A 12,632-nucleotide genomic window follows, 5' to 3' on the forward strand; every position below is an offset into this window, starting at 1 on the left:
CGTGCTAGTACATACTATAGTAGCACTAGCTAGATCAAGGACGTCATTACCCGACGTCACTAGCAACTAGTCTACATATCCAACATCAATCCCGCTGAGTGTTTCCTTGTAAATCAGGGGTGTACTGTACTCCGTCACAGATATTGGGTACTGCATTCAAGTTCGTTAAAGGCAATTGTATATCTATGTGCATCAATCCCTGACTGGATAAACAAAACAAGACTGATGACCTAAAAAGAAGTTGAATATCCAACTACCTAGTTCTCTATAGTTACTAGTATCAGCTAACTAAGATAAATAATTGGACGGACTTAGGCTTCCAGGACCTGGTCCTGATTCTCAGTCAGACAAGATCAGTGCATATGATGGCGGTTTACTAGATCTAGATATCAAGAATGGCCGAGGTTCACTCAGGTTACCCAAGAATCTCTAAGACACCAATGCGGAGGGATAGGTAGTTAGCGCCGCAGATAGCTGGACTTGCCAGGGAACGCAGTCAAAACAAGGAGTCTGCTGTTATCAATCACCGTAATTAGCAAAGATCAGTCCCATCGGAGTGCTTGGGAATCAGTGTACTTATCACTAGTGACCATGTCTACAGTATCTATTTGCATTGAACTGCTATGTAGACAGCACTATTCCCGAATGGGCAAACAACTATCCAGCCTGGAATGAAATGCGGTGATGAAGGCGGTGAAAGCACCCTCCTCCGTTATCTTTATCAATTTATGCCCTGCTCTATAACTCGACCCCATACTTACTCTTCACCTTTTCTGAATCTGAAAACATATCGTTCAGCCTCTCTCTCTCTACACACAATGAACGCACCCACAGAATAATCTTCTACGCACCGCAATTGATCATCTCCAACCAACAAACCCACCACCCGTCCACAACAATCAGAATGAACACCATCGACGCAACAGAGCACTACTCAACAAGTGCGAATGGTAAGTCTTCCCCCCTCCCCAACCCCCCAAACATCAGCGCCACAAAACCAAACCACTAACAAAATCAAAAAAAGACCGCCCCCCCTCCCTCCTAACCGTCATCCTCGACACAAACCCCCACGCCTGGTCACAACTCTCACCCTCCCTCCCGCTCAGCACCGCAATCGCCAACATCCTCGTATACCTCAACGCCCACCTCGCCTGCAACTACGCCAACGAAGTAGCAGTCGTAGCAGCGCACACGCACAGCGCGAACTGGCTGTACCCTGTGTCTGCCTCTCAACATGCCTCACCCACCAGCACAAGCAGCACCAACAAAAACCGGCCGGTACCACCCACAGAAATGAACAAATACAGACCATTCCGGATCGTGGAAGAACAAGTCACCGAGAACCTACACAAACTGCTTCACGACAACACAACACCCGAGAACCTAAGCGGGACGACATCGACATTGATGGCTGGGGCGTTGACGCTGGCGCTGAGTCATATCAATCGGCGGACGATGGCGTGGGCGGAGGCGCATGGTGGGGAGACGGAGGTTAATACCCATGGTCCTAGTTCCACCAGTGGAGGAGGTGGTGGAGGAGGAGGAGGAGGGGGCAGCGCCGGCCCGGCAGGCGAGAGTTCAAATCGAAGTGCAGGGACGGAATCAGGATTGCAGTCGCGGATTTTGATCGTCAGCGTCAGTAGCGCCACGGGCGCCGCCCATCAGTATATCCCGATTATGAACGCCATCTTCGCGTGTCAGCGGCTGCATATCCCTATCGATGTGTGCAAGCTGAGCGGCGACGCGGTGTTCCTGCAGCAGGCAGCCGATGCGACGAAAGGCGTGTATATGGCGCTGGCGGAGCCGCGTGGGCTGCTGCAGTATCTGATGATGGCGTTTTTGCCGGACCAGCGCTCGCGGAGGCATCTCATCCTGCCGACTCGCGTGGATGTGGATTTTCGCGCGGCGTGCTTCTGTCATCGCCGCGTCGTCGATGTCGGGTTCGTGTGCTCTATCTGTCTGAGTATCTTCTGCGAGCCGTTGGAGAAGGGCGAGTGTTTGACGTGTGGGTCGGTGCTGGAGATGGGGGACTACGGGGCCAAGCCCGCCGTTGTCGCACGGAAGAAGAAAAAGAAGAAGGCGCGTGGTGCCAATGGGCCCTCGGCCACCCCGACGCCTACGACGACACCTGGTCCGTGAGGGGGAGAAAGATGGCTCCGCAGGACTTACTATGTCTTGCTCTAACTAAACGGCAATCGTGCTGGTCTCGCTACCCTTCCGGGTCTACAAAGCTCCTATCCCGCGGGAAATACTGTGTTATTCGTGGCCTACTAGGCGTGAGGAAATACATAGGAAACGGATGCACTCTGTTCTCCACCTGATTACCTGGCTGCTCAACACATCCTGAACCCAATCACACAATGGTATAACCAGTGCTTGGTGCCAGGACAACCGCGTTGCAGAATCTCTTTCCGGCTGAAAAGGCTCTTAGTGATATTGGACCCGTGTTGGCCCAGACTTGACGCAAAGCGCAGGTGCTGGATTCAAATTGTAAAGATACGTCAGCCTGCATCGTTGAGTTTCAGGCCTGTATCTAGCATTAGGGATCAAGAATACCAATTCACTTACTCTTTGAAGTGGTAGTCTTCCAGAACGCTCCGGATTGGCGCCAAGTAATAAGCGTAAGCATGCTTCGAGCTGAGCGAAAGCCCACTACTTCGCATGCGACATCGGCTTGCTGCGAGTGGCGCGACCTCCCTGAGCAATACTGCCGTTGCCATTATTGCGGGACATCACACACACAGGCTGCTTGTCCTCGCTGCTCATCGACGCGATTACCTGATATCTTCAACACATAGTCCACAATCAGTCAAGTTAAGGTCATGGCTTACGAATGAGTCTGTGTTGTGGCCAAAATAGAGGTAAATGCCGTGCGTTGTCTTTTTGACCGCAACAATGCCGATTGCAGCCTGGCACCTACTTCCACGCACACCGGGATGGCCTAGATCATGGATGTCAGCTATTTCCAGAAAGAGGATGGGAATCAGTTACCCATGAAGTCGGAGGAAATCATAGAGCTCATAGCTTCCTCCTCCATGACATCTTCAAAAGTGCCGTCGGCGTGTTTCTTTTGGCTGTAGTAGATGCGCATAGCACAGGTATGAGCTGCCATCGTAGTCGCGATATGCTCGCCGGTTCCCGAAGTAACGGTTGCGACGGTGGTTTTCTCGGGATCTTTGGGATCAACGGGGATAACACATGTGCCAATGCCAACGAGTGCCGCAGGTCCGATACGACCGGAGTGTTTCATCCCAATGCCACCGGAAGACGAGCCGGCCGCGATATTGCCCCAACAATCCACAGCGATGGCTCCCACAGTATCACTGATATAATCACAGTCTATCGCATCCGCAGCCTTGTTGGCGGTCTCTCCTGAAGATTCAGGCGACGAACCACTGACATTGGCAGTGGAAACCGGGAGCATTCCATCCATATATCTGCCATCCCTAAGTGCAGAGGTATCGGACAGTGTGCGCACTGGTTCCGCTGGAGGTAGACTTGAAGTGGTGCAGGTTAGACGCGGGTCCACAGGCTCCGAGTAAGCAGGGACAAACGCGGGTGCCGGCTGGGAGGGGATATGAGCACTTGAAGAATGGGCCAAGTGGGCGGAGGATGCGGTGACTGGACGACGATAACAAGCCTGGTATGGGATATAGTTTCCCAGCTTAGTCCGCTCTCTGTGCTCCGCGACCTGCAATTCCTGTTGCCAGCGGCGCCACCTCTCCTTCGCAGAGGGAGCGATCAGAGCATCAGGGGGCAGCACCACCAGTCCCTGCTCGTAGGCAAAGTCTGTTGCACCTCGCCCGACCAGAAAATTGGGCGGAACGCGGGCCAAGGTCAATGGCTTTGACGATGTCTTCAGAATGCAGCGTGCTGCTGAGATGGGGTTCTTGACCTCTGTAGTAAAGGGTTAGTTTGATGGTGAAGCAGTTTCGTCAGAATCCAGAGGAGCACTTACTGGAAACAGCTCCTACTGCGCCGCTCCGTCCAAGATGATTGACAATGGTAGCATCGCACTCAACCTCTCCGTCGATAGTCAAGTTACTGCCAAAGCCAGCATTCGTGATTTCTTTATCCTCCAAGGTTATGATGGCCATTTCGACCGCCTGGACCGCCGTTCCGCCGTTGCGCAGGATGGCCATTCCAGCCTTTGCAGCGCTGTTCAAAGTCAGGAAATCACCAAGCATGGCCGAGTCGCGCAGGAGAGTGGGTCAGGAGCTTACTCTTCGCATGCCTTCAAGTGTAAGTGTTCATTATGGACACTGTGGAAGCCAGCCCCAGCGTGGATGTAAATGGTGGCCACGCCTCCACCTCCCTTATTGGCGGACATGTTCAGGCCAAGATACTTCGATAAGGAAGCTAGAACGAGACGTGCGCGCGAAATGAGCTTGACCGGATAGTGAGGACCTGGTAGAGACGTGGTTCTGGTGCTCACTCTGACTGTGGAAACAGATGGGACTAGACGGTTGGAGAGCGGCTCACAATGGGCGATTGACAGGACCCCCAGTTTTTCAGCTTCGAAGAAGATTGAGAGAGAAGAGAAAAAGGGAACACCACGTTGCGTCAGCAAGCCAAAGCGCGTGCTGGTCTCGACTGCGCTGAGCTGGGTTGGTGTTGCTGTTCACTGCGCCAGCCAAGTACGTATTGCGCAAGAGGGTGTTATAGCCAGAATAACTGCAGTGGTGAGAATTCAAGCGAGTGACAGTGAGATTGCAGTACACAGCTGTCGATGAATACGCAGCCACAGTAGTGAGTGAAGAGCAGGTTTAGGTTCAGAAACAGTTCAATGCAGCTGTGAACAGTCAAGAGAGACCGGTCTCTATAGATACGCACTAGGCTGTGTTAAAGAATAGGAACGATGAACGATTGACGCATACCACACGACAAAGAATAGCTTGTCAGTACTGATAGTGCAGAGGAGCTTAGGAGTCATCTAGGACAGGGAAGATGAAGATAGATAGAGACATGGTGGAGTTGGTGGAGAGATGTTCTTGTTATTATAGTAGAAGAAGTCGGGGAAAAGAAGAAGCAGTGCAGCGGAGCTCCTTCCTCATACAATAGGAAAGGACTGTGTATGAGTAGGCAATTTCCCTCCTGTCGTTGGTTTTCTAATCCATTGTCTTGTCAGATTAGTCCAAGCATCAATGGGTTTCATTTTCATAAGACATACACCTTTTGCTCGGCAAGCAAAGTGGTCGCAATTGATTGATTCCACAAGAAGTATAAACTATTGAGGTATGTACCATACATTAATTCCCAGCAGTAAAAAGATGCCGCACGTGTTCTGTCATTCTGCCACCCGCAGTTCCCAGTTAGTTGTTTTGCCCGCCTGCCTCCTCCGATCCGTTCGTTCCTCCTCCCCTCCATTCAACTCCCCTCCAATTCCCCCCCAACTCCCCCCCATTCTCCTATTGTTCCTCCCCCTCCCCCGCCCTTCTCTCCTTGCTGTAGCTGTTGAAGGATCGACCTTTTCTTCTTCACTCATATTTTCACCTGATCCGCCAATTCCCTCATACCCGACACCTTCGTTCCGCGACCTGATAGTAAGGGGGAGTGTGCGTGTACTCCACATCATCCGTCATGGCTTCCCAAACTCCGGCCGTTGTCATGGACAAGTAGGTCGCCCAACAAACCCCTTGATTCTACAAACAATTCACCGTAGCTAACCATGTGCTTTTACTGCTTAGCGGAACTGGTTACTCCAAGCTTGGTAAGCTCCAACACCGAATTCCAGCTACTGCTCCTCCGACCCCACGGGGCTCTAGGCTGACAAGTCACCAGGTTTCGCCGGTAACGATTCACCATCCTTCGTCTTTCCCACCGCAATTGCAACCAAAGCTGGCGCCGGAAGTGCTGCAGGCTCTGGCCCCGGCCGCCCGCCCGTCGCAAATAAGCCTTCTTTCCTGGCCGGTGGTGCTGGGGCGAGCTCTCACCTGTCCGGGAAGCGTGGTACGGAGGATCTGGACTTCTTCATTGGCGACGAAGCTCTGGCAGCAGCCAACGGTCCCGGCTATGGGATCAACTACCCCATCCGTCATGGTCAGATTGAGAATTGGGATCACATGGAGCGATTCTGGTCCAATTCCATCTTCAAGTACCTGCGCGTAGAGCCTGAGGACCACTACTTCCTCCTCACTGAACCCGTACGCTATAATCACCCTGCCAATGCGACTCAAGAAGACTGGTCTGCTGACATTTGAGTTCCTACCAGCCCTTGAACCCTCCCGAGAACCGTGAGAACACGGCCGAAATCATGTTCGAGTCGTTCAACTGCGCCGGTCTCTACATCGCCGTCCAAGCCGTGCTGGCTCTCGCTGCTTCCTGGACCTCGTCGAAGGTTACCGACCGATCGCTCACCGGTACGGTCATTGACTCGGGTGATGGTGTCACGCATGTTATCCCCGTCGCAGAGGGCTACGTCATCGGATCATCGATCAAGAGCATTCCCATCGCCGGTCGCGATATCACCTACTTTGTCCAGAGTCTGCTTCGTGACCGCGGCGAGCCGGACAGCAGCTTGAAGACGGCCGAGAAGGTCAAGGAGGAATACTGCTACGTGTCTCCCGACATTGTGAAGGAGTTTGCCCGCTACGACCGGGAGCCCGACCGCTTCCTCAAGCACACCGTGACCGCCCCGAACGGCCGGAGCGTGAGCATCGACGTCGGCTACGAGCGCTTCCTGGCCCCCGAGATCTTCTTCAACCCGGAGATCTATTCGTCCGACTTCCTGACCCCCCTGCCCAACGTTGTCGACGGCGTGATCCAGTCCTCCCCGATCGACGTCCGGAGAGGTCTCTACAAGAACATCGTCCTATCCGGCGGCTCCACTCTGTACAAGGACTTCGGCCGTCGCCTACAGCGTGATATCCGACACCTGGTAGACGCTCGCATTCGCGCCTCGGAGGCCCGCAGCGGCGGCGCGCGGAGCGGCGGTCTGGACGTGGCCGTCGTCACGCACAAGCGACAGCGCCACGGTCCGTGGTTCGGAGGTAGCTTGCTTGGCCAGACGCCTGAGTTCCGCAGCTACTGCCACACCAAGGCCGAGTACGACGAGATCGGCCCTAGCATCGTCCGCCGGTTCGCTCTGCTGGGTGGGCCCGGTAGTTCATAGATGGGCTTTTCGTGTCTGTGCTGTGTGTGATTGGCGTGTGAGATATATCGTGCTTGTTCTGCTTTTTGTCCATAGTCTTCTTTCTCTCTATCTTCGGATTGTTCAGAACATTTTCTCTTCTGGAAGGAAAAGAGCCCATAGTAAATCTTCGGTTTCGTCTTCCTTGCCCTTCATTCACATGTTCACAGACTGCAATGCTCAGGCTCGGGGCTCCGGCCCGGCCCTCCACCAACCAATGTATATAATATGAATGCAAATGTAGATGCAATCTTACCAAAAGGATACAACCTCCCTACCTTCCACGATACACCCAGAAAACAAACCAGATAGTAAAACAGTAAGAACGAACTCTATTTTGATGGACCCCACCCCGGCAACGCCAATAAGTATATCACACAAAGAAGAAAGAAATTACAACCCCTCGCTCGCTTTTATCCGAACCACCCCTTGATATCTACAATCCGACGCACGGCAGCCAGACGGAGAAAAACGCTAAGCCGGGTCCGGGATAGCGACGCGGTTCAGCACGGCGACGCCCTCGACATGGCCGGTCTGGGGGAAGAAGTCGAAGCCGCGGATGCTCTCGATCTCGTAACGGATCTTGCGGGCGGCGTCGCCCTGGACCATGACGGCGACGTCGCGGGCCTGGGTGTGGACGTTACAGGAGACGTAGACGACGCGCTTGGGGCCGTAGGCGAGCAGCTGGCGGAGGAAGTCGTCGCTGCAGCCTTTGCGGGGCGGGTCGATGACGAGCAGGGTCTGGTCGGGCGGGTAGGGGACGTCCTTGAAGAGGACGGCTGCGTCGGCGGCGGCGAAGCCGGTGTTGGGGAGGCGGTTGGCGCGGGCGTTCTGGCGGGCGGAGAGGATGGAGTCACCGGCGACGTCGACGCCGAGGCTGGATTTGAAGAGTGGGGAGAGCGTGATGGTGAAGAGGCCCGAGCCTGAGTAGGCGTCCAGGAGGTACTTGATCGGTTGGTCGTCTGCGTTGGTGGGCGCCAGCAGCGCGTGCTGCCGGATGTACTCGGTGAAGCCCGACAGGATGGAGTTGTTGTTCTGGAAGAAGGCGCCCGCTTTGTTGGTGAAGACGTAGTCGTCGACGAACTCGACCGTCGTCGCGTTGTTGTTCGTCACGCACCGCTTCTCTTCCGTGTAGGTGTCCGTCTCGGTGCGGATGAGGTCCGCCGAGTAGTCTTGCGGGGTGTTGAGGTCCTCGGTGCGGGGGAAGTCGGTCGCCGCCATGAAGTCGTCGCTGGGGTTCTTGGGGATGCGCGAGGTCGATTCGCGCAGGAGGAGCGTCGCTCCCTGCGTGTACTGCGACAGGTTGTCGGCCACCCGCTGCCGCTCGCTCTTGAGACCCTTGCGGACGATGTCGGTGCCCAGCGGGCAGTCTTCGATGTCGAGGTCCGCACGCCGGTTCTTGTAGGTGAAGCCGATGGGCGGCACCTCCGTGTGGGTTGCCCCGGATTTCTTGCCACGTCTGCTGCTGCCCGGGGGCGCGGCGAAATGCGGCGTGAGTTTCGTGCGGTAGCCGTATTGCAGGGGAGAGGGGAATGTGTCGTCAACGGCGGGGATCAGTTCGGGGATGAGGCCGGAGAAGTTGGCGTAGGCTTTCTCCACAATGCGCTTCTTGTGCGCCAGTTGATCCTCGTAGGACATCATCTGCAGCTGGCAGCCGGAGCATTTGCCGAAGTATTGGCAGCCGATGGCCGCGTCGTTGCGCTTGGGACCGGGCTCAATGACCTTGATGAAGTCCGTAACACTGTACTGCAGTGAGTGGAAGTGGCGCACGATCTTGACCAGCACCTTGTCGCCGGGCACTGTGAAAGGCACCACGTAGACATGGTCTTGATCCTTGGACAAGGCCAGACCATCGCCGGTGGATGACAGCTGTGCGATTTCGACTTCGATCTCGGTGAAGGGCTCGGGAAGGTTTGGTCCTTGGGGAGTCAGGTACTCGATCTCGGTTGCGGGCTTGTGTTTGCCGATGAGCTGGTCGATATCGGCCTGGAGGACCTCGTCGAAGCCTTGACGCTTCTCATCGCGGAGCTTCTTGCGCCGCTTGGGCGGGTTGTCGGGCTTTCTGGGGAGATTCTGCATCATTCGAACTATGTCGGACAATCGTTCATCGATGGGCACAGAGACACCGGCGTTGATCGAACGGCGAGTCTGCAGAGGAAGAGTGGACGGGAGTTTTCGTGAAAGTAGACGCAGGGATCGGAATGCGAACATGTGATCAACCACGTAGAACCGCCCCCGCGAATAGTCAAGGAAGTTCGAGATTCAGGAAGTCAAATTAACAACCCAAGAAAAGTGGGAGGGAAATTGTAGAAAGTTGGGGAAAAAGACCGGCCAGAGGAAAAAAGTAGTGAGTGAGCAGGAAAAGGCGGGCGCGGATTGGCTGGATCGGCCCGCTGAGAATTTCGCCGTAGTTTCTTTCCAATCGGGAATCCCTTCATCAAACTTCCTTCTCCAACCAATTCACCACCCACCACCTACCACCCACTACCCTCCCCCTCCTTCTCTCCTTCTCCGTATAGCTCTCAATCGGCCTCTGCCGGCCAGAGAGCATACTCCAACCATCACCATGAGTCTCTCCCGCCCCGCCCGATGCGTGTTCTGCAACTTCTCGCGACCAGCCTCGGCGGCTCCTCGCGTGGCTCGTCGCCAATTCCATCCTTCTCCCTTCCGACTGAACGACGCCCCCAAGCCGAAAGACTCTGAAGCTCCCGCTGCGCCCAACGCCAAGAAGTCTGCGAAGGAGGGCCGCCAGATGACGTTGAACGATATCACGCGGACGATGCGTCCCGAGTTCGTCAAGCGGTACACGGAGGAGGAAAAGGCGGCGCTGCAGGAAGTTTACAGCGCGAAGCAGATGGAAGCGATCCTGGCGGGCGAGGAGGCCATCGACCCTAAAGACCTGGCCGACCAGTTTGGGGTCCGCTCCGACCCGATGCGGCTGAAGTACCTGGACGACTTCTCCCACATCGAGCCGGGAGTCGACAAGCACGTCCGCGCCCCCCAGAGCAACTCCGACTACCGGCAGCAACTCAAGAGCACGGAGGAATTGGTGGCCGATTTCGCCAAGTACATCACCGAGCTGCCGGAGGACGCAGATTCGGTGCACTGGATCAACTTCCTCGAGACCAACCGGCTGACCGTGGGCAAGGAGGAGGCCGAACTCGCGCCGCACTCGGCACTGGCCCCGGATCTCTTCCAGGCGGACGAACGTCTCGATGAGGGCGTGGAGCTCAGCGACGAGGAGGCCGTGGTCAAGACGGAGTCCGGCGCATCCGCCGAAGAGCGTCTCCGCCCGAGGGATACGTTAGAGAAATTCGAGCCCCCGCTGGCCCGCCTGATCGAGTTCACAGGCCTCTCATCAAAGTACATCTCGAATCTGAGCGTCAAGACCCTCGTTCAGCACACGGTCACGAACCAGACGCGTCTGGGTAAGGTGCAACGGTGGTACGTGCTGGCCATCGCCGGCAATCAGAACGGGGCGTTGGGTTTGGGCGAAGCCAAGTCCTTCGAAGCCTCGGATGCCCTTAAACAGGCCCGATACCGTGCGGTCCGCAACATGAAGCCGATCCTGCGGTACGAAAACCGGACTATTTTCGGCGACGTGAAGGGCAAGGTTGGCGCTATGGATCTGGTGTTGATGAGCCGTCCCCCTGGTATGTTCTCTCAGTCCTCCATCGTCCCCACCCACAATACTAAAACAAGAACCTCTTTATTAGGCTTCGGACTCCGCTGCCAGTCCCTGATCTACGAGATGTGCCGCGCAGCCGGTATCTCCGATCTCGCTGCCCGAGTCAACGGATCCCGCAACAAGATGAACACGGTCAAGGCGGCCTACGAGGCGCTCATGTCGCAGCGTGACCCGGAGGATGTTGCGCGGGGCCGGGGTAAGAAATTGGTTGATGTGCGCAAGGTGTACTACTCGGGCAAGTGGAATTAATTTTTCTGCGCCATGGCGGTGTATATAATGTTTTCGTGTCTTATTTGGTGTCTCTTTGTGTCTGTGTCACTACCTTACCTCCACCCTTGTATTTGTATCCAGCAGCCTCCCTACGTTCGATTACGATAGAAGTGAGATCAATTTATATGCAGAATTCCAATCATCAGAAAGACCTGTAATCCCACCCACCCATCCTCCATAAATAAAAGAAGAAGAAAACAAGGGTATATAAACAAAAACCCAACCAGCCCAAACCCCCCAAAACCCCCATCGATACTCTCCCCCATAATAAAAATAATCAAAAAGAATCAAAGAAAACTCTCCCCCCCATAGAATCCCCCATCCCCATGCCCATACCCAATCCCCATCGTCCCCTCAAACCCCGGACCCTGCTCCCCGCGATAAAACTCCTGAGTCTGCTCCTGCTCCTGATCATACCCCTGATGCCCCTGATGCCCCTGACCCTCACTCTCATTAATCATCTGCTGCTGCAACACAATACTATACACACTAGCCTTGAGCAACGTGCACACGGTAGCGGTCTTCCGTTCGAGGTGGCGGAGGCCGTCGAGGGTGAGGGAGGAGGGGGAGCCTGCTAGGGTTTCGAGGGTTTCGGAGAGCTTTATTATCCATCATTCGTTTGTTAGTGAGTTGTTACTTCGCTTGAGGTCCCCGGGAGGGTTGAGGCTGGGTTGGGTTGAGGCTTCGGGAAGGGCAGGCTCTGGCTTTGGGTTGAAAGCTTGGGAATGGCGGGGACTCACCGTGTTCACGTTCCCGAGGAGTCGGGCATATTCATCTAGGACTTCTTGTTCTAGGTCTGAGACCAGCGGGTTGGAGGCGCCGAGGAGGGGATTGGTGGTTTGGGGGGAGTTTGGTGCCGGGTTGTCCGCTGCGGTATTGTCGGCTGCGGGGGAGGTGCTGGTGGTGGAGGTGGGGGTTTCGTTGGGGGTGGACATTATTGTTTATGTTGCTTGTATGGTTTGAGACTGAGGCTTCGACGGAGGTGAGTTGTAATTGATCTTGAATGGGAGTATGGATCTTGTCGTCTTGCGGTCGAGTCGGGTTGCGTTTGCTTTGTTTGGGTTCCCGCGGGCGGATGCAATTCCGTCATGTCCCCCATCTTTTATTTTAAGGCTTGGAGATAATACATTGTATGAAGTAGGCTCACGCTCATACTGATAGCATTCGTTTGACTGATAATTAACCAGACATCATGTCACTCTCCTACGCTTCCACTACAGCTTCCACTACACACTGATACATAGATAGATTCATTCATATAGTACTAGCATGTATCTCTTCAAGGCACCGGGCCTCTCAGTCAACAAAAAGAAAGGTCGGCTGGGTCTTCCCAGGCAACTCAGCACGCCGCCGACCTGCTCAGAAAAAAACAAAATGTTTTGGTACGATACAACCGAAATCGCAAACGCCGTCTTCTGCAATGATGACATATAATCGCAACGCAAGAAACCACGAAACAAAAGTGAAGGCAGGCGGAATAACATCGCTGCAGCCTCGGCAAAAGGAAATGGAACCCCGGAAATGGTCATGCACGGAGTATACGTG

The 12,632-nt window shown here is 54.8% G+C and overlaps 6 protein-coding genes across 6 annotated transcripts; 3 read left to right on the forward strand and 3 right to left on the reverse strand.

The window, feature by feature from the left end:
* Window positions 1-768: 768 nt before the first annotated feature.
* BO97DRAFT_365693 (TFIIH/NER complex subunit TFB4) lies at window positions 769-2,537 on the forward strand. The gene is made up of 3 exons (XM_025692583.1): window positions 769-950; window positions 1,025-1,519; window positions 1,571-2,537. Exons 1-3 carry the CDS (start codon window positions 905-907, stop codon window positions 2,137-2,139), a joined length of 1,110 nt encoding a protein of 369 aa, XP_025553176.1. The 5' UTR covers window positions 769-904; the 3' UTR covers window positions 2,140-2,537.
* Window positions 2,538-2,652: 115 nt separating this feature from the next.
* Window positions 2,653-4,420, reverse strand: BO97DRAFT_387287 (threonine aspartase 1; the record flags this gene model as incomplete). Its single annotated transcript, XM_025693588.1, has 5 exons — window positions 4,224-4,420; window positions 3,959-4,158; window positions 2,992-3,897; window positions 2,832-2,941; window positions 2,653-2,778 (listed from the first exon to the last, which is right to left on the reverse strand). Exons 1-5 carry the CDS (start codon window positions 4,328-4,330, stop codon window positions 2,653-2,655), a joined length of 1,449 nt encoding a protein of 482 aa, XP_025553177.1. The 5' UTR covers window positions 4,331-4,420.
* Window positions 4,421-5,393: 973 nt separating this feature from the next.
* BO97DRAFT_476801 (actin-related protein 3) lies at window positions 5,394-7,369 on the forward strand. Its single transcript, XM_025700503.1, has 4 exons — window positions 5,394-5,615; window positions 5,688-5,710; window positions 5,782-6,143; window positions 6,212-7,369. The coding sequence occupies exons 1-4, from the start codon at window positions 5,581-5,583 to the stop codon at window positions 7,109-7,111; spliced, it is 1,320 nt and encodes a 439-aa protein (XP_025553178.1). The 5' UTR covers window positions 5,394-5,580; the 3' UTR covers window positions 7,112-7,369.
* Window positions 7,370-7,469: 100 nt separating this feature from the next.
* On the reverse strand, window positions 7,470-9,422 carry BO97DRAFT_404429 (tRNA (uracil(54)-C(5))-methyltransferase). The gene has a single exon (XM_025694965.1). It carries the CDS (start codon window positions 9,338-9,340, stop codon window positions 7,604-7,606), a length of 1,737 nt encoding a protein of 578 aa, XP_025553179.1. The 5' UTR covers window positions 9,341-9,422; the 3' UTR covers window positions 7,470-7,603.
* A 158-nt stretch (window positions 9,423-9,580) lies between these two features.
* Window positions 9,581-11,224, forward strand: BO97DRAFT_387296 (mitochondrial 37S ribosomal protein uS5m). The gene is made up of 2 exons (XM_025693589.1): window positions 9,581-10,782; window positions 10,846-11,224. The coding sequence occupies exons 1-2, from the start codon at window positions 9,696-9,698 to the stop codon at window positions 11,064-11,066; spliced, it is 1,308 nt and encodes a 435-aa protein (XP_025553180.1). The 5' UTR covers window positions 9,581-9,695; the 3' UTR covers window positions 11,067-11,224.
* Window positions 11,225-11,374: 150 nt separating this feature from the next.
* Window positions 11,375-12,132, reverse strand: BO97DRAFT_476804 (DASH complex subunit DAD3 family protein; the record flags this gene model as incomplete). The annotated part of the gene is made up of 2 exons (XM_025700504.1): window positions 11,828-12,132; window positions 11,375-11,686 (listed from the first exon to the last, which is right to left on the reverse strand). The coding sequence occupies exons 1-2, from the start codon at window positions 12,020-12,022 to the stop codon at window positions 11,375-11,377; spliced, it is 507 nt and encodes a 168-aa protein (XP_025553181.1). The 5' UTR covers window positions 12,023-12,132.
* Window positions 12,133-12,632: the final 500 nt, after the last annotated feature.

The sequence above is a fragment of the Aspergillus homomorphus genome (assembly GCF_003184865.1).
Source record: "Aspergillus homomorphus CBS 101889 unplaced genomic scaffold BO97scaffold_10, whole genome shotgun sequence".
Classification (NCBI taxonomy): domain Eukaryota; kingdom Fungi; phylum Ascomycota; class Eurotiomycetes; order Eurotiales; family Aspergillaceae; genus Aspergillus; species Aspergillus homomorphus.